Raw genomic sequence first — 19851 nt, forward strand, 5'->3', positions numbered from 1 at the left:
AGATCTTCAGAAAGATTGCCTGACTGGGCCGTCAAGGTTTAGGCGGCAGCCCCTGGCACTCTCTCCTCTGCCGATGAGCGTCACTACGCAGGCATTTAGAGCAGGCTCCACACCAGGTGAGTTTCTGCCACACACCAGCCACCCACCACACCTGACGTGAACTGGTTTCTATCGATTCTGCAGCATGAGGTGCACTGACACGGGCGCGACCATCTGACGTGTGAATGCATGGATCTATCTCTCTATCTTTGCATCTTAGTCATAGTAACACTAAGTGGGGGAAAAGACTCAGAAATAAAGGGAAAAATCACAGGAAAAAAAGGTCTAAAACAGGGCAGAAAACATCAACAGAACGTTTTCTATGATGAAAAACTAAAAACTTTCAATAATGAAAGTTTTGAGTATGTAGCTATAAGTTGTAACTGTCTTTTCTGCTTTCATGTATAAGAAATTCTAGTGAAGCAGCCAAACAAATAACAAAGCGTGCACCAAGCCCCGGGCTCTGAAACAGCAAAGGTGCTCTTTCGGTTTCTGTGTCATGTGGCTCACTGGCCGCCATCTACAAGGCATTCAGATGGCCCCAAAAAGTCTTCCATCTGTAAAGAAGTCAACATTGCAAAGGAAACATTTACCACCATTTCAAAGAGCTCATATGGCGGAAAGAGCTTTCTTGGAAATTTTAAAACAAGTTATTTTCCAGGTGCTTTAGAGAAGCAATGTCCTCTGTGGGATTGTGCATGTAATTTCTCTGCAAACAGGCATAACCAGACAAGGAGGCAATCCAATCTGATGTGTGCAAATGGGGAGAAAGTGGTGCTGGGGTCCCGGCATTGTCGTATCTCCCAGAAAAAAAACTGAGGCAAGAAGCAAAGCAAAGACACCCAGACTGGAAAGTGAGAGAAAAGGGGGTGGGCCGAAAAGATGGGAGGAATTTTGACAGAGGAGTCAGCGTTCAGCGTTTGGAAGGAGAATCACGGCGTGTGTCCCCCTGTGGAGTGCAGCCCCTGCGAAATATCCTACCTCCAATACTGCAACCTCCTGGCCGTTGCGCAGCAGCCGGAACGTCAGGGGATGTTTAGAATCCAAACCCGGGATCACCTCGCAGCCACGGAGGGGAATAGACACAATGTGGGTCTTCAGGTCGGTCCTGTCCTTGTGGAAAATGAGCTTGTTATCCTTCACTCGGCACCAGCGCTCCCGCCAGCGGCTGTTGGAGAGCACGTTCAGATAGCCTGCGGGGAGACAAGCCACACGTCAGCCGCCTCGGACAAGACCAGGCGCGGTCAAGACGTCCAGAGTCGCACTGAGGAGGCCCAGGGATGGGGGTGTGGATAAAACAAGTCCCTCACACGATCGATCAAGCTTTAAATGCAAATTCACATAAACTAGGAGAGCCATGGCTATAGCATCACAAGTTTTGGGGGCTTTTCATTGCACCAATAGACCGTATCTGGAAGCCCCTAACTCAACACGTGCGAAGAACCAGTTACCGGACGTCTAGTGTTGATGTGGGACTACGGAATTCACCTAGAGCACGTGAGAAGTGAACAAGCCATCGGGTTTCGGATGGCCAGGATGGGGGCACAACAGGTGCCTTCAAACTGGAAAAGGATTTCATTTATTTTGAGGAGCTGCAAATGATACAAGTAGGGTAAGAGTCACAGGCAGGCAGATTTTCGGCGTAACATGAAGAAACAAAAACTATCTGAAAATGAAAACTTTTCAAGAAATAGGAGGCCCTGGGAGGCACTAAGATCCCCAGCGCTGGAAGCAGCCTACCGATGGCAGAGGCCCCGGGGGCAGGTTCCCAGCCGAGGCTGAGGACGCACCTGCCGCCTTTCTGCTCCTGAAACTGCAAAGCGACTGGTGAAGCTGCCCGGAGGAAATCTCAACTCTAAAGTCTGAATGTACATGAAAGTTTGTGATCTGTGTCTCGGCTATGGCACAACATCTTCAGTATACCACAGAGACAGGAGTGGCAGAATGACAGGAAAAATCATTATCCTCATTAAAAAAAAAAACTTCTCAAATACAGGAAATGGACCATTTTCACTTGTTACAAACATAAGATGGATTCTTCTAGAAATAACAAGGCATGAAAAATAGATATCAGGGTGGCTGTACCTTCCGACCACACCATATTGCTAGTAAATCACTGCCCCCTTTAAGATTTAGAAAGCGAGTTAAATAGCATATAAAATGTTGATAGTGGGAGAAAAGGAAGTACCAGACTCCCAACTGAAGTTCAGCTACTCCTTTAGTTCACACGTGCACACACACACATACCCCTGCCTCAAAAACGTTAAGAAACAAAACAAGATACATCCTTTCCAATTCTGATTTTTCAGATTCCTTTTCCAGCCAATAGTAGTCCCAGCTACTTGTGAGGCCAGGGTAGGAAGATCACCTGAGATTAGGAGTTCAAGATCAGCCTGGGCAACACAGTAAGACCCTGTCACTAAAAAAAAAAAAAAAGAAAGAAAGAAAAAAGAAAAAAAAAATCAATTAAAATGCCTTTCCAAAAGGGTTTTGGAGGATGTTTCTTACTGCTTTTATGTTCTCAGTCTTACACACCTTATTAGCAATGGATAAATGCTATAAAGACCAAAAAAAAAAAGAGAGAGGTATGTTCAGGACCCAGAATGATGCTTTACAACTTACAAATACTGGTTCAGTGGCTTACTAGGTACACACTTATAAAGTCTAAATTTTCATTGGCTGAATGTGACGTCATTTCTACCAACACACACTGAAGAGAAATGCACACTGCTTCTTCTGGAACTAAAACTTTCATCTGGGGTGTGTGGGCTGCTGTCCTTAGGGAGTGACAGAGAAAGGAGGCGCCAGGCTGAGGCTCCAAGGCCTGTGCTGTGGCCGCCCTCTTGTGTTCAGAGAGCAAACTACACTCGATCCAAGCTCCTTGTACTTCAGACACTTAGGAGGGCTGCAGGGAGGCGAAGAGGCTCTAGAATCAAAGTAGGAAAGAGTCTCAGAGGCTTTACTTATTGAAGGAGGACGTTAACTCCCAGATAATGTGAAGTATCTTGTCCAAGACCACACAGCAAAGCCAGACCTGAACCCCTGTTGGGAGTCAAAGACGGCAGATAAAGAGCTGTTAATATGCATACAACCGGAGGCCTTATAGCACTATTTTTGCTCTGTAAAATGCTATTTGTAAACGACACAGTTCCAATACATTTATTTTTATTTTTATTTTTTTTTTTTTGAGACGGAGTCTCGCTCTGTCGCCCAGGCTGGAGTGCAGTGGTGCCATCTCGGCTCACTACAAGCTCCGCCTCCCAGGTTCGCGCCCTTCTCCTGCCTCCGCCTCCTGAATAGCTGGGACTACAGGCGCCTGCCACCACGCCCGCCTAATTTTTTGTATTTTTAGTAGAGACGGGGTTTCACCGTGTTAGCCAGGATGGTCTCGATCTCCTGACTTTGTGATCCACCTGCCTCGGCCTCCCAAAGTGCTGGGATTACCGGCCAATACAGTTATTCTTTAAAAAGAAAAAAGAAACCTCTACTTAAAAAGAGGTCAACTATCATATCTGAGCATCCGAGTGCCAGCGCTGGGAACCACGTGCTCACCATGGCTCTGATACCATCTAGAGTAACCACTCATGCTGAAAGCCAACATTTTTACATTTTTAGACTTTCACACAATGACAGCCAACTGTATCAATCCTAAGTATGTTTTGAGCATGAGTTGACAAACGTAAAGGTGTATCTAAAAGGAAAAGGGAGGCAAGGACTCCCCTCAAATCACTTCACATACTGAGGTGCATTAAGATAACATGCCCCAAAACGGTTTCTGAAAAGGAGCAGTAAGCTACAGGGCAAGGAAAACAGCCCGTGCTCTGGAGCGGTCAGGGCCCAGGCACCCCTTCACGGGGCCCGTAGAAGGAGTGGAAGAAACTGAGAATTGAAATGCCAGTGACCTCAATGACAGAGACTGTACAGTGCAGCGGGGCAGCAATTCCCAACCACAAAGGACTCAGTCCGATTCCCAACCACAGAGGACCCAGTCCCCAAGAGGGCATGGACTCAGCAGTGGGGTGGCAATTCCCAACCACAGGGGGCCCGGCCCCGAACCCCAGCCCGGCCCCAATCCCTAGCCCACCCCGACCCCCAGCCACAGGGCACCCGGCCCCGATCCCCAGCCACAGGCGCCCGGCCCGATCCCCAGCCACAGGGGACCCGGTCCCGATCCTCAGCCACAGGGGACCCGGCCCCGATCCCCAGCCACAGAGGACCCGGCCCCGATCCCCAGCCACAGGGGACCCGGTCCCGATCCCCAGTCACAGGGACCCGTCCCCGATCCCCAACCACAGGGACCCAGCCCCAATCCCCAGCCACAGGGGACCCGGTCCCAATCCTCAGTCACAGGGGACCTGGCCCCGATCCCCAGCCGCAGGGCGCCCGGCCCGATCCCCAGCCGCAGGGGACCGGGTCCCGATCCCCAGTCACAGGGACCCGTCCCCAATCCCCAACCACAGGGACCCGGCCCCAATCCCCAGCCACAGGGGACACGGTCCTGATCCCCAGCCACAGGGCGCCCGGCCCGATCCTCAGCCACAGGGGACCCGGTTCCGATCCCCAGCCACAGAGGGCCCGGCCCCGATCTCCAGCCACAGGGGGCCCGGCCCCGATCCCCAGCCACAGGGCACCTGGTCCCGAAGAGGGACATGGACTCTCATGGTGTCTCCTTCCCTGACAGAATGTGGCCCAAAGCCACCAGACACTATGAATTTCTTGACATTCCAGCCATAAAAGGAATGATTATATTGGACAGATCACATTTTATTTAGAAAATGACTTTATATGAAATTATCATAATGCCCCCAAATTTCCCCCCCAAAAAAAATCCCCTGGGTAACAGACTTGTTCACAGCAGCAGGTGGCTCTACCGTCACCTGTCTGTGTTCAGCGACTGCCCCTACCCCGTCCAGCCCCCTGCCCCTACCCCGTCCAGCCCCCTGCCCCTACCCCGTCCAGCCCCCTGCCCCCATTTCTCAAAATGGGGAGGCCCAAAGTTCCTACATTCTGGGTAGGGAACATGAAGAGGCCACACAGGAAACGGCAGACAACCTCATCTAAGGAGTCTAGAGTCAGGGGGTCCTCTGGACCCCCCATTATTAGCCTGGCTGATGAAATCAGCGCTGCCTAGGACCCCGTCATCTCCAGGAATATTTACGCTGGAGCGACATCCACCACCAGGTGGTGCTAGAGTGCAGCCAGGACGGGCCCAGCTTGGCTCCTGCAGCAAGAACTGCAGGCGGGAGCTTCAAGGCTCACCCAGGGCGTCTTAAGATTTAACTACTTAACAAGGCAGGTCCAGATAGAAGCCATTTTATTTTTGGATCCCACTTACCATATTATGGTAGGATGTTACTGAATTTTAAAAATTTGTGAGTTTAATGTTTTCAGCTGATTTCTGCTCCAAATTCAAAGGAAAGGGCACAGGTTCTTGCAACACTGTGGCAAGAATGCATGAGGAGATTTCACTAAAAATATAAAACTAACTTTACAGCCTGAAGAGTAAACAAACAATAAATACAGATGGAGGGGAACAGATATAAACCCTCCCGGTCAGCTGTTCCGGATACGGGGCGTCGTGGGTCTCAGTGCCAGGTGGCTCTCAAATTCCGGCAGCTGCAGAAGAGCCGGCAGGCGAAGGCTTTTAGAAGTGTGGCCAAGTTTCCATTGATTTATTCTCTTTAGGAAGGGAAATGATAGTGCCTGCCCACCCCAGAGGCTACTGTGCTTTGGTTACATGTGGACAAAACGTTCAACACTTTTGAGAGACGTTTTATCCCAATGTAACTGTTCGTTGTATCTTGGCAAGTATTTGTTTTTGATCAGCGAGGAGGAGATGGGCCTGCAAGAGGAGCATCAAGAAGCAGCTTTTAGAGAAACCAAATGTGAGGAAACTGCTGGCAGCTGATCACGGGCCTGCTGAAGCCAGAGCCTCCTTCCCACTCTTCGCAGTGTGTCCTCTACGAGGCCAGGGGCAGAGGAGCTGGTACACCAAGAGCCTGTCACGGTGGCTCTTGGACTAAGAATGCCTTCCTGCCCTTTTACCAGACTTCATCTGATTTCTTTTTTGGAGGTGGGGCCTTGCTATGTTGCTGAGGCTGGTCTTAAACTCCTGGCATCAAGCGATCCTCTCACCTCGGCCTCCCGAGCAGCGGGGATTCCAGCTGCGTGCTACAGTGCCTGGCTTTGTCTAGTTTTCATGGAGGTGGATTATGATACCAACTGAGACGTATCTAACTTTCCTGAATGTCTGCTGAAAAAAACCTGCCATTGAAAGAGCTTCATAAAGTCACAGAACATTTCAGGTGAAAGGGACCCTGGGAATGGCTACGTAGCCAGGCTCCAGGAAGCCTCCGACTTGCACCCTGGGGCCTTTCCTTTCTCTCAGCCTCTCCGTTTCTCATGATTCACTCGTCTGACGTCGCATTTACCCAGCCGTGGGTAGGTCCAGTGTGCTCAGGTGATGTTTTAAAAAAACATGTCAGATGAACACCTGGATGATCACAGTGACCATGTACTGAGCAGAAACGATGGGCTGGGCACTGAGCTCAGTGTTTCATGTATTTTATCCTCAGTTTTTATGAAAAACAAGGAATTGAAGTATTGAGTGATTTCATAGATGGAGGAGCCTGAGATTCCCAGAGGTGAAGCAATTTGCTTAAAGGAATGCATGCATTCAACAAGTAGGTACTGAGCTGGTATCGTCTGCCAAGCTCTGCACGGTGCTGTGGACACAGGCAGTGAGCCAGTCAGCCCCTGTTCTTACGCCAGTCATGTAGAAGGTAGAAGAGTGAAGTGGGGACGGCATTGTTAGAGGCCCTGAACTGGCAACAACGGGGGCACTTTTGGTTTTTCTCAACACGGAATGTGATACGATTAGTCTAACGTTTCAAAACTTCCATCTGGTGGCCTGGTGGGGGATGCAGAGTAGAACGAGGTGAGCCAGTCAAAAGATGCCACAGTCCCAGCCACAGGCGGAAATAGGGATGGGGAAGAGAGAGAAAGATGGAAATGCATTTCCTAGTAACTGCTTAATTCATAAAATGACAATAATTCCAGGACTTGTAAGCATAGGAGGACAAATAGATAAATTTTGGGGCTGGGCGCGGTGGCTCACATCTGTAATCCCAGCACTTTGGGAGGCCGAGGCAGGTGGATCACGAGGTCAGGAGATTGAGACCACCCTGGCTAACATGGTGAAACCCCATCTCTACTAAAAATACAAAAAATTAGCCGGGCGTGGTCGTGGGTGCCTGTAGTCCCAGCTACTCGGGAGGCTGAGGCAGGAGAATGGCGTGAACCCGCGAGGTGGAGCTTGCAGTGAGCAGAGAGCACACCACTGCACCCCAGCCTGGGCAACAGAGCAAGACTCTATCTCAAAAAAAAGACAGAGATACATTTTGGTCAGGGGCCTTTGCGCGTGTCTCAGATCACATTACTTAGGTGGCTGTGTACTGAGCTGACCTGCCCAATGCTAAACGTGTCACTCAACGCCACTCAATAGGCATTGCAGGGTTAGGCGGGCGGACCCGGCCAGCCAGGCTGCAATCCTTGTCATATTAATATGAAAGGCAATTGAGAGACTTTGGCCCAAAACCCCCCCAAAACCTTTCCAGCCGGCAAGCACCTGCAGAGGGCCTTCCCTCCCCTGCCTCCACAAGCAAGGCCCTCACAGCAGCTCTGTCCTGCATTTTGGGGCACGGCTGACCCAGCTGCACTGTGTGGAGGGGCTGGGATTTGAACTCCGCTTTCAGTGGCTCCCGGGAGCTCTGTCCTGTGGGCTCAGCAGCACTGCACTTCCGGCCAGTCCCGCTCAGCCCTTCATCTCCCTGGAGCAGAGAGCAGCAGCTGCAGAGACTCAGCTTGGCAGGCTCGGTCTCTCGGGCCTTTGTCCAGCTCCTTTTTTCTGCCTGAAACTTTGCAGCTGTACCAAAATAACTGAAAACGGTCACTGTTGCCCCTTTATTTTTGTAAGAGCTCCTCCCCTCTCCCCTTTCCCCTGCAAAGAACTGGATGACAGCTTTAAAATCTTGTGGACAGAGGATGTTCTGTTAATATTGAAGCAAAAGTCGTCCACTAAGCAGTTTGATAGGAATCCATGTGTCTAATGAGATGCTGTGGATCCAGTATTCCTGCTGCTCCCTGAGTGTCCAACTGGGCTTCCAAGGAAGTGCCCAAGAGGAGGGTTTACCGCAGCGTCGAATCACGAATCACGAGCACAATCGCAGCTCTTTATCAGGAGCCACGGGAGGGTTCAGATCTTTGGGGGAAGGGATAGGGGAAGGCCTGTGGGACAGGGAACCAGCAGAGTTGGGTCAGCGGCTGTCTCTGCTCCCAGCGTGCTGTGTGGCTCTGAGCAAGCCACACGAGCTCTCTGAGCTTCAGTGCTCTCCTTTGTAAATGGAGGGGTTTGGGCCAAAGTCTCGCAATTGCCTTTCATGTTAATGTTTAATTGTTTTTCAAGGAAGAATTTCTATTTCCTCCACTGACCTAGAGCATTAAAAAAAAAAAAAAAAAAGAGTAGTTCCCTTCTTGTTGGCTAATTCTCGCTTTCTATTTTTAATCCCTAACTCCTGTACTTAATCCCTAATTCCCACTTTCTGTTTTTAATCCCTAACTCCTGTACTTAATCTCTAATTCCCACTTTCTGTTTTTAATCCCTAACTCCTATACTTAATCCCTAATTCCCACTTTCTGTTTTTAATCCCTAACTCCTATATTTAATCCCTATTTCCCGCCTTCTATTTTTAATTCCTAACTCCTGTATTTAATCCCTAATTCCCACTTTGTTTTTAATCGCTGACTCTCAAGGGCTGATGTGAGGCAGTCCCACCTTCCAGGAGCTCCAAGAAAGGCAGAGGTCAACGGGGCCCAGCACTGGGGCACCAACACATTCCCTCTCCCCATTCCGTGCTACAGCTGTTTCCTCTGACAGCATTTCAGCAGGGTGGCTGCCCTTTCAGCTCTCGCCTTATTTAGGGAGAGAAGGGAGGGTAGTGGAAAAATATCAGTACCAACTGGCCTGCTTCTGTGACTCAAATTTGACCAAGTTCAGGGAGCTTGGAATGCACCAGGCTCCTCGGTCGCGGGTTCCCTTATGGTGATGGCCTTCCCTCCTAACTCAACCCCATAGGCAGCTGTTTCAACAGGACCCCTCCGCAAGACTCCTTCAAGCACATGAGGCCTTCACTGCTGTCTGCCCAGACAACTTCGTTGTGTCACCCAGAAATCGGTATCATGAACTTCCTGGATCACACTGTGAAAGCTGCTGAGGAGTGGAGACTTTGCCCATCTTTCCTTCAAGACAGTGCACGCCGCAGCGCCTCTCATCTGCCCCTGCAATCCATCCCTCCTCCTGACCACCATGGCCCACCCTCTGTACTATCCTCGTGGCATGAGCTCACACCGCTGGGACGTGAGATCTGTTGAATACATTTGTGTGTATAGCCCCATTTAGGCGCTGTGGGGCAGGAACTGAACGAGGCATCTTTTGGCATCTCAAAATAAAACCCGACACGTTGGACATAACGGGTGCTTAATAAGGGGTGGGGGTGACTAGAATGACTATTCAAATAGAAGGAATGATGGGCTCACACTGCGGGGAGCTGAGTGAGCCGCAACAATACACACGCAAAATGACAGCCCATTCCTAATTCTTCAAAAACGTAGCTCATCAAGTTTACCTCCTAGGAAGAGCTGCACGGTTCTTCTGAACCTGACAGTCTAGAAAGCATTCTGGATGGAAATTCTCACCATGTCTTCATGGAGACCACCCCACAATGCTGGCTCCCCCCGGCCCACTGAGGTTCCTATGATCCTCTCATGGCCTCTTGGGCTTTCCCTCCTATCGCCGACCAGAGCCAGTTATTACATACATGTTTCTGTGATAACCGGTTTGTATTTATCTTTTGCTATCAGACTGGAAGCCATGGGGGGCCAGGGCTGTTGTGGTCACCAAAAGGCAGCTGCTCAAATCTTACTTATTGGATGAAAGACTGACCGGGGAGATGGTCAGTGTGTTAGATTGGATTTGAAACTTCGGTTTGAGAAATGTAATTGGTATAGTTCGGATATTTCTCCCCTCCAAATCTCATGTTGAAATGTGATCCCAGTGTGGGGGGCCAGCCTGGTGGGAGGTGCTTGGACCATGGCAGTGGATCCTGCATGAATGGTTTGCTGCCTGCCCTGTAGTAATGAGGGAGTTCTCAAACCAGTAGTTCCTGCGAGATCTGATGGTTTAAAGGACTCTGGCACCTGCTCCTCTCTCTCCTGCCATGTGACACACCAGCGTCGCCTCTGCCCTTGCCATAAGTAAAAGCTTCCTGAGGGCTCATCGCAAGCTGTGCAGACACTGGCACCATACTTGTACAGCCTGCAGAACCATGAGCCGGATAAACCTCTCTCTTTATAAATTACCCAGCCTCAGGCATTCCTTTGGCAGCAACAGGAAAGTGACTAACACGGTGACGGTGACGTCATAAGGAAGCTTAGTTTTATCACTTTGCCCAAGGGAAAGAACTGGCCTTAGTTCTGTAAAGATTTTCCCATAATCCTTCGTTTACCAGCAGCCCCTGCGTATGTTGTCCTTTAAAAACACTTCCAGGGGATTTGGGGGAACTTCAGAGGATCAAAGGGAAATATGTGCTTTCCTTGAAAGAACCTTAGAGATCATCTCAAACGCCTACAAAGTCTTGTATGAATAAGAGGTAAAAATGCAAACATTTAATACATTGCATACATTGAAATTTGAATGATTTCAAGTCCAATGCAAAAGAGCTCCAATTAATGAGCCTTGGAGGAACTGGGTACCGACACTGCAGGGGAAAAGGAAACCTGCTTGGGTGCACACTGCTCGCCTCTGGGAAGCACAGTCTTACCGCACGTGGGAACATCTTCCTCAGCCGAGGAGGTCTGCTCGTCTGTGGATGGCTTCTTCTTTCCCAGACTGATGATCTTGGTGATTTTTTTCCCAGTGACTTTCGACACGGTGCCCTTGGCCTCGGATTTGGAACTTTTCTTCCTCTTCACTGTCGAGAATAACAACAGCAAAAAAGCATGTTTTAATTGTAGATATTAATTGAAAAAATAAAACATAAATCACAACCCATTTCTTCTTTCCCTGGGCATTTTTTTCTTGTTTTAAAGACAGGGTCTCACTCTGTCCCTTGGCTGGAGTGCTGTGTTGTGATCACAGCTCATTGCAGCCTTGAGCTCCTGGGCACAGCTGATCCTCCCATCTTGGCCTCCGGAGTAGCTGGGACCACAGGTGAGTGCCACTACGCCTGGTTAATTTTTGTACTTTTTGTAGAAATGGGGTTTCACCATGTTGCCCAGGCTGGTCTCAAACTCCCGGGCTCAAGTGATCCACCCACCTTGGCCTCCCAAAGTGCTGGGATTATAGGTGTGAGCCACTGCGCTTAGCCTTTCCCTCGACTTGTACTTAACGAGCACTTGCCGTGTGCTGGCTGTCGGTCTAGATGCTGAGATTCCAGCAGAACACAGGGCTGCTGGTAAGAAGCTTGTAACAAAGACCACATGGAGATCTAAGATAGGGTTATGTGGAAAAGCAGCTGGGCGGGCAGAGAAAGCCTGTCCAGGGGTTGACTTAAATTAATAACTAGCCATGCACATCTCAGAGAGAAGAACCGCCCAGGAAAGAAAAACATCATTGACGCAAAAGCCAGCCCCAAGTGTCTGAGGAACAGAAGGCAGCTAGAGCAGCTCCGGCCCGGCTGGCAAGGGGAGGCCCAGGAAGGGAAGGGGATTGGCTCTTTTTCAGGAGCCCCTCGTCCATCTGTGAGACACTCACTCGGCTCGGCACCGTCCAGAGCTCTCAGACCAGGGGCCTGCCTTCCAGCCCCTCATGTATAAAACTCATACACATTCTGCATAAAACTGATGCCTGGCTTCCTTTGAAAGATGGAAAGATCTAGCAACTCTGGACTTGCATGTGGGCAAGCAACAGCGGCAGGACCACAGAAGCAGTCTCCACGCAGATGGGCCAGCAAGGGACAACACGGGGCAGTTCTCATCACTCCCCACCGTCTCCCACCACAGAGGTCCAGGGTCAGCTGCCAGCTGGCATCCTTTGTCTGCCCCATCCCATCACTGGCACCTCTCTCCACTGCCGAGGGCTCTGTCCGTGACCTCCGACGGAATTACAGGGGCAGGGATCAGACAAGACATCAGAACGTGCATGTGAGACAGCACCAGAACCGAGTGACAAGACTCTTTGGCCAGAGAGCAACCCTCGGAGAAGGTGAGCTGTCTGCCCGTCTCATCTGAGGGCCATTATGTGCACGGCACTGGAGCTGAGGGGAGGCCAGTGAGACACTTGGGACGCAGTTGCACTGCGGGGCTCACTGGAGCTGAGGGGACAGAGAGACCCTCAGTGTCACGGGCAAAACCCCACCGCCCAGACCCTTTCCCCTTCATCTCCAACATGAGTCCCTCAACCTGCTGTCTGCAACCCTTTGGAGATCACAAACCCTTTCAGAAGGTGATGAGAGTCAAGGACTCCTTCCCACCCTCCTACCCCAGGGACAAATGAACCCACACACATCCCGCGGGAGAACTGCAGAGGAAGAGCGGCCAGGGACACAAGACGACACACCTTGGCCTAACTCCTAAACCCTTCCTCTAAAGACGCACACACTCACACAGGCAGTCCCCTCATCCTTCCCAACCTCCGTCTCTCTCTGCGGGGGAACGGGCAGTGGTCCTCCTTCAACCTCCACCCTGCTGCCCCCACCACAGCCAAACACATGAGGGCGGCAGGACATACCCCTGTGTCTCCTGCCCCGGGCCTTGCCCCCCCATGCTCCACCCTCCCGCTTAGGTCCTGGTCCTATAGCGTTAGTGTCCCTCTAAGAAGAGACTGCACGGGCACAGAAGAAAGGCTGTGTGAAGGCTGTGGGAGGGGAGCCGACTTTGAGAAGACAGCCCTCACCAGGCACCAACCCTGGTGACACCTGGGTCTTGGACTTGCAGCCTCCAGGACCATCTGAATGCATGTTGTTTCAGCCACCCAGTCTGTGGTGTTCTGTGATGGCAGCCCAAACTGACTAACAACACAGTCCCACCATTTCTGTGTTATTTTAAACAAATCAGACTTAGGCCTCATGCGATATTAGAAACAAAGAACCCAGGAATGCCACCCCCACCCCTCCTTCCACTCTCCCAACATGTACACACCCTGTTTTAAAATAAAGCGTCGAGACTCGCTTTCGATCCCTGAGTCTGAGGACGCAGCACTTCCCAGCTACCATCAGACAGGGAGCGTGCGGCTGGGACAGCTGTTATCACTGCAGTGTCACTTCAACCAAACCAAGAGCCAGAAGACAATGTTTCACCACAGCCCCGTTCCCGTGAGCTTCACAAAGAATAACCTGCTGCCAGGACAGCCCGAGTGCCCGGGGCACCCTGAGCAAGGCTGGTGGAGCAAGAGGCATCCCCCTCAGACAATGCAGGCCCCCAACAATGCGCCCCCCAGACAATGCAGGCCCCCCACAATGCGCCCCCCAGACAATGCAGCCCCCACAGACAATGCGGCCCCCCCCGCACAATGCGGCCCCCACAGACAATGCGGCCCCCCCACACAATGCGGCCCCCCCACACAATGCGGCCCACAGACAATGCGGCCCCCCCGCACAATGCGGCCCACACAGACAATGCGGCCCCCCCACACAATGCGGCCCACACAGACAATGCGGCCCCCACAGACAATGCGGCCCCCACAGACAATGCGGCCCCCACAGACAATGCGGCCCCCCCACAGACAATGCGGCCCACACAGACAATGCAGGCCTCCCACACAATGCGGCCCACACAGACAATGCAGGCCTCCCACACAATGCGGCCCACACAGACAATGCAGGCCTCCCACACAATGCGGCCCACACAGACAATGCAGGCCTCCCACACAATGCGGCCCACAGACAATGCGGCCCCCACAGACAATGCGGCCCCCACAGACAATGCGGCCCCCACAGACAATCGGCCCCCACAGACAATGCGGCCCCCACAGACAATGCGGCCCCCCCACAGACAATGCGGCCCACACAGACAATGCGGCCCCCACAGACAATGCGGCCCCCACAGACAATGCGGCCCACAGACAATGCGGCCCCCACAGACAATGCGGCCCCCCCACAGACAATGCGGCCCCCCCACAGACAATGCGGCCCCCACAGACAATGCGGCCCCCACAGACAATGCGGCCCCCACAGACAATGCGGCCCCCCCACAGACAATGCGGCCCACACAGACAATGCGGCCCCCACAGACAATGCGGCCCCCACAGACAATGCGGCCCCCACAGACAATGCGGCCCCCACAGACAATGCGGCCCCCCCCACAGACAATGCGGCCCACAGACAATGCGGCCCCCACAGACAATGCGGCCCACAGACAATGCGGCCCCCACAGACAATGCGGCCCCCACAGACAATGCGGCCCACAGACAATGCGGCCCCCACAGACAATGCGGCCCCCACAGACAATGCGGCCCACCTGCACAATGCGGCCCCCACAGACAATGCGGCCCCCACAGATAATGCGGCCCCCACAGACAATGCAGCCCACCGCGGCGAGCTGGGGTGTCAGATGAACGCCCAACTCGACCGACAAAGTGCTTGCTCGACTCTGACTACAAAGAAATGAGATTATAATTAAAACTGGGAATTCCTTGAATACTCCCTGATTCGTTTTTTACAAAGGCAGACGTACGGTAATCCTGGGGAGAAAAAGCCCAAGTACATGGGAACGTGAGGAGAAAACCATCAAGAACAACTTGTTGCTACGAATCAAACAAAAGGCAGAGATGAGCAGAGATCACGGAACCGGGAAGAAAACCTCAGCACGCCGAGCGCCCACCCTCTGCCGCCAGAGAGTAGACGAGCTGGAGTGTCCGGCACACACTGGCCGGTGAGGTGGGCACACCGGCACAGGCCACTGGAGCAAGGCTAACGCGGGGCACTCTCTACAACCACAGCTATCATAAACCCAGAGAGTCTCCCAGTAACCTACGGAAATGGGAATTCAGGCGCTTTTTATTATTATTATTTAGGCTACCGGGAGGAATAGGGGCATGAGAATTAATACCATCAGACTTTGTATTCAATGACTTCTATCAACAGACACATTCACAAATGATCACGTCTTACAGATGTGAAGTGGGGCTGAGAAGCCTCACAGCTCCCAGACAGAAGGTCCCAGGACCTCCTGAGCCCGCACTCCTCGCACCTGCTGCAGGACCAACCGTACTGTGTTGGTTTATTAGACAGGAGGGATTCCGCCCTGAGGGAAGAAACAGGCGTTCCAGAGTCACTCCCTGTGGCTTTGACCGCATGGAGCCTGGACTGTCTCTTTCTTCATCTGAGATTCTAGCACTAAGAAAAACCTGTATGAGTTCAGGATTTTCTCTGTGCAGCCCGCAGAGAAATGTGCCTCAGTTACCACATGGCTGGGATAAAGGAGCTTAACTGAAATCTCTCAGTTGCAAATTGGTCAAGAGTGAGAGGCAAGGACAAAAGCTAAGAGAGAAGGTTAGAATGTACTTCAGCCTTAACTTTCTCCAGTAACTACTGAGTGTCTGTATCTGCAAAGCACCATGCCAGACAAAAAGAAAATGTGTAAACCAAGGTCACCACCATTTAATTCCAAAGTATAGAAGGTTGTTCTTGTTAAGAGGAAACAGGAGAATTTTAAATATAGATATACTCGCTCAAAAGTGCATCCAGACACACATATTACTCTGTAGAACCTAATAGGCGCATTGGGAGAAGAAACAGCAAACCAGAAAAGGAACCAACCAAACCAATGTCTGCTGCGCCTCAGCTTCTAAGCAGGAACATTGAGATTGTATGTTATTTTATTTCAGGGCAAAACTTAAAGATAGCATTCCTGGTTTTGATTACACATAATGTGTGCCCTGTGGAAGACAGAGATAATACTTTCCACTGAATAACTTCCGATGGACAGAACCAAAATTACACTCAGATAGGACAGACTCAAAAAACCACATATGGAAAAAGTGGGTATCGTGACCTCTGAGAGTGAACTTTGTAATGTCATAACCGTCCCGATTCTCTGAGCCCCGAGACTCTCAGTGGGCTGGATTGCTACTTGGTTTAAGGTGACTTCACCACAGACAGGAAACACTTGGCTCCCTCCAGGAGTGGGCAGGTGGGCTCGGGGGGTCGGATTACTCAGCTGAGCAGCCAAGGTCACAGGTTCAATGGGCACACAGGCGGTCTGGCTTTGCAGAGGGAGCTCTCCCTCCCCACGAGTCCTGCCCTTCACCTCAGTCCACACACTGCTATGGAAATTAAAGTCCAGCCACAGATTGGGGGAATATATGTACAAAACACATCTGATAAAGGACTTGTATTCAGAAAATACAATGAACTCTCAAAACTCAATAAGCACGAATAATCCAATAAAAATATGAGCAAAAGATCCAACAAGACATTTCACCAAAGAAGATACCCTGATGGCACATAAGCATATTAAAAAATGTTCAGCACTGTTAGTTATTAGGGAAATGCAAATTAAAACACAACTGCATACACTACACCCCTATTAAAATGGCTCAAATAGAAAGAACAAAACAAAAGTGACAATACCGAGGCTGGAGAGAAGGCTATGACCAAGCAATCCACTCCTAGGTATTTACCCGAGGGAAATGAAAACATATGTCCACGCAAACATATGTCCATATGTCTCCGAATGCACAGAACAGATTTTTTAAAATAATTGCCCCAAAGTGGAAACAGCTCAAATGTTCTTCAAGCGGTGAATGGGCTGACTGTGGTCCATCCACACAACACAATGCCGCCAGCAGCAGCAAAGAACCAACGACCGACACCAGCCACAAACACGGACGACTCTCCAACGCAGCTGAGTGAAAGAAACCACACTCAGAAGTCTGCAAATGAGATGCTTCCACGTTATGACATTCTGAAAAAGGACAGGAAACGGATCAGCAGCTGCCAGGGCCTGGGGCAGAGGCAGAGGCAGAGGCAGAGGCAGACGGGAGAGAAAGAGCAGAGGGAACATGGTGGGGGCTGGGGGGTTAGAGTCATGCTCTAATACCTGCAGATCTTGATTGTGGTGATGGTTATGTGCCTGTCAGCATTTGTCAAAACTCACCAACAGTATGCCAAACAGGGTGAATTTTACGGCATTTAATTTCTATCTCTAGAAAGATCGAGGCTCTTCGTTATTTGCACATCCACGTTCACGGCAGCATTATTCACACTAGCCAAAAGGTGGAAGCCGCCCACGTGTTCATCGACAGATAAATGGGAAAACAAAATGTGGTCCATCCATCCAATGGAATATTATGCAGCCTTAAAAAGGAAAGAAATTCTGACACAAGCCACATTACAGATGAACCTTGAGCACATGGAACTAAGTGGAATAAGCACTTACAGAAGGACATGGCCTGTAGGACTCCACTTCGATGAGGTCCCTAGAGGAGTCAGATTCATGAGACGGGAAGCAGAATGGGGGTGCCAGGGGTTGGGGGAGGAGGGAACAGGGAGTCAGTGTTTAAAGGGGACAGAGCTTCACTCTCACAAGATGAAAGGAGTTCTGGAGACTGACAGCAGTGATGACAGTACAACGTAAATGTACTTAACGCACTGAACTGTACGCTGTGACATGGTTAATATGGTGTATTTTATATTATGTATATTTTTATATTATGTACTTTTTAAAAATGTTTCAAATGAAGGCAAAATAAAAACATTTTCAGAAAATCTTTTTTAAGAATCTCAGAAATCTGCAGGTCTGGCCTCCTCATTTTAAAGATGGGGAAACTGAGGCTCATCAAGAGGGAGTACTTGCTCAAGATCATGGGGCTAAGCAAAGGCAGAGCTTGAATGAGAAAGTGGGTTTCTTGCCTCATTATCCAAAGTTCTTTTCATTGGACACCAGGTCCCTAAGCAACACACCAGTGGTTCACCAATGCAAATTTGTCTCAGTGATACATCAGTGAAGAAATAACCAGCGGGGCATCATAAGTTCGAAACATATGCAGGGCAGAAAAAGACAACAGATGGCAACCTCGGCCAAGGTCTGGCAGGATGGAAAAGGAAGACCTGCAAGGTTGATGTTAACCAAAGGGTTTTCCAGGCACTCCCATCGGTGTCCTCAGCAATGGTGATGATGTCTACACATCTGAATCACCCAGCACATTTTTCATACAATCAGACTTTACAGATCTGGCTGTGGGTTTTTTTTTAAGTGTATATATCTTTGGCACTAGCGGAACTCACCTTGCTCCTTTCCATTACATGTGGTAATTCCATTTTCCACCACGCCCTCCCCATCTGAGCTGGGTCTCTCTGAAGACAGTTTCTGTAAGGAGAAAAAGGATTAAGTTATTCTTACAGTGGTCACTTGGACCAAGTGATGTGTGACGGATCAACCAAAAGTTATCTTGAAAGTGAAAGAAAACATGGGCTGAATTCATAGCAATCCAGAAGTAGTTAGAGCTTAACTATAACAAAGACTGGCTGGTTAGGTGGCTACAGCCGCTTTAAAAACATCCAGAGTGGGGAGGGAGGGTTGGGGGAAACCTCACTGAGGCTATAATTATACTAACCTATATATATACTGTCTCATGCCTATTTCATTCAAATCACTTCTTGTAAATGATTTTGAAAAAATATTATGATTCCAAAAATATTTCCCTCACCAAGCCATATTATCCTTGCAGAAGGAAATATTCCATAGTCCATTTAATTTCTTCCTGTCATTCACCAATAATTAATTGGGTGAGTGTCTAGTAGGTGCTTGTAACAAATACACTCAGAATGTACACAGAGTGAAGGCGAAGTTACTATCAAAACCCTTGGAGGGGGATGGGGTACTGTCACTATCTCAGTCCTAACCTCTGGCTTTAATGAGCGTGATTAGGATTCCACGTTAGTATCTGAATGAGGCAGAGTGTTTACAGCTAGACCCCTTCCACTGCCACCCAAGAACCTGTGGGGTCACAGTGGAGGGAGTGGCGTCCAAACACTGTCCTCATATCCTGTGCCTTCCACCAGGGCCTGGGAGACTGGGACACATTTGAGATGTGTGGGCAGTTCCCAGGCACAAAGGAACACATGTGTTCAACCTGGAATTCGAGGGGCAATCCCCTAAGAGCTGCAGTGAAGGAATGAGTGCCACTTAGTGGGAAGCTGAGTTCCAGGGAGACAATGACCTAGAGCTGGTACCGCCCTGGCTCTCACACCAGGAACAGCCCGGGGAATCCAGGGCAACAGGTCCAGCCGAGTGCTCACGGTACTGCCTTAAAAACCAACATAAGTAAAGCGAAATTGCCAATTCTGGTGTGAGTGCATGGATGAGGAACTTGGATGCAGTCTGATGGGAAATGAAATCGCATCAACCTTTTGGGAAAGCAATTTGATTTTCAATATGAATCAAAATCTTAAAAAAGAAAAAGAGGTCTATCCTTTGGTCTAGTAATTCAGCTTCCAGAAATCTATTCTCAGGTAACAGGCAGAGAATAAGCAAAAATTATGCAAAATACGTCAAGTACTATTTTATTTTAGATGGCCTAAAAAAGGGCAAAACGGGACAGGTGCGGTGGCTCACGCCTGTAATCCCAGCACTTTGGGAGGCCGAGGTGGGTGGATCATGAGGTCAGGAACTCGAGACCAGCCTGACAAACACGGTGAAACCCCATCTCTACTAAAAATACAAAAATTAGCTGGGCTTGGTGGTGTTTGCCTGTAATCCCAGCTACTCAGGAGGCTGAGAGAGGAGAATCGCTTGAACCCAGGAGGTGGAGGTTGC

The 19851-nt window shown here is 50.1% G+C and overlaps 2 protein-coding genes across 4 annotated transcripts in view; both read right to left on the reverse strand.

Moving 5' to 3' along the window:
* GRPEL1 (GrpE like 1, mitochondrial) overlaps window positions 1-19851 on the reverse strand; it is a 972139-nt gene that overhangs the window by 756380 nt on the left and 195908 nt on the right. The window contains exon 1 of one of the 2 annotated variants that reach the window (XM_050792216.1): window positions 4088-4091. The exons of the other annotated variant lie outside the window; for it this stretch is intronic. The gene's annotated coding sequence lies outside the window, so the exon portion shown is untranslated. Of the gene's footprint in view, window positions 1-4087; window positions 4092-19851 lie in introns of those variants that run through there. 2 annotated transcript variants of the gene reach the window in all.
* The window catches only part of AFAP1 (actin filament associated protein 1), a 122481-nt gene that overhangs the window by 45624 nt on the left and 57006 nt on the right, over window positions 1-19851 (reverse strand). For both annotated transcript variants that reach the window (XM_050792101.1, XM_050792102.1), the window contains exons 8-10: window positions 18321-18402; window positions 10917-11066; window positions 1021-1232 (exon numbers count right to left, since the gene is read on the reverse strand). In XM_050792101.1, coding sequence (XP_050648058.1) covers window positions 1021-1232; window positions 10917-11066; window positions 18321-18402 — 444 coding nt within the window. The remainder of the gene's footprint in view (window positions 1-1020; window positions 1233-10916; window positions 11067-18320; window positions 18403-19851) is intronic.

This window comes from Macaca thibetana, chromosome 5 (genome assembly GCF_024542745.1).
Source record: "Macaca thibetana thibetana isolate TM-01 chromosome 5, ASM2454274v1, whole genome shotgun sequence".
In the NCBI taxonomy this organism is placed as follows: Eukaryota; Metazoa; Chordata; class Mammalia; order Primates; family Cercopithecidae; genus Macaca; species Macaca thibetana.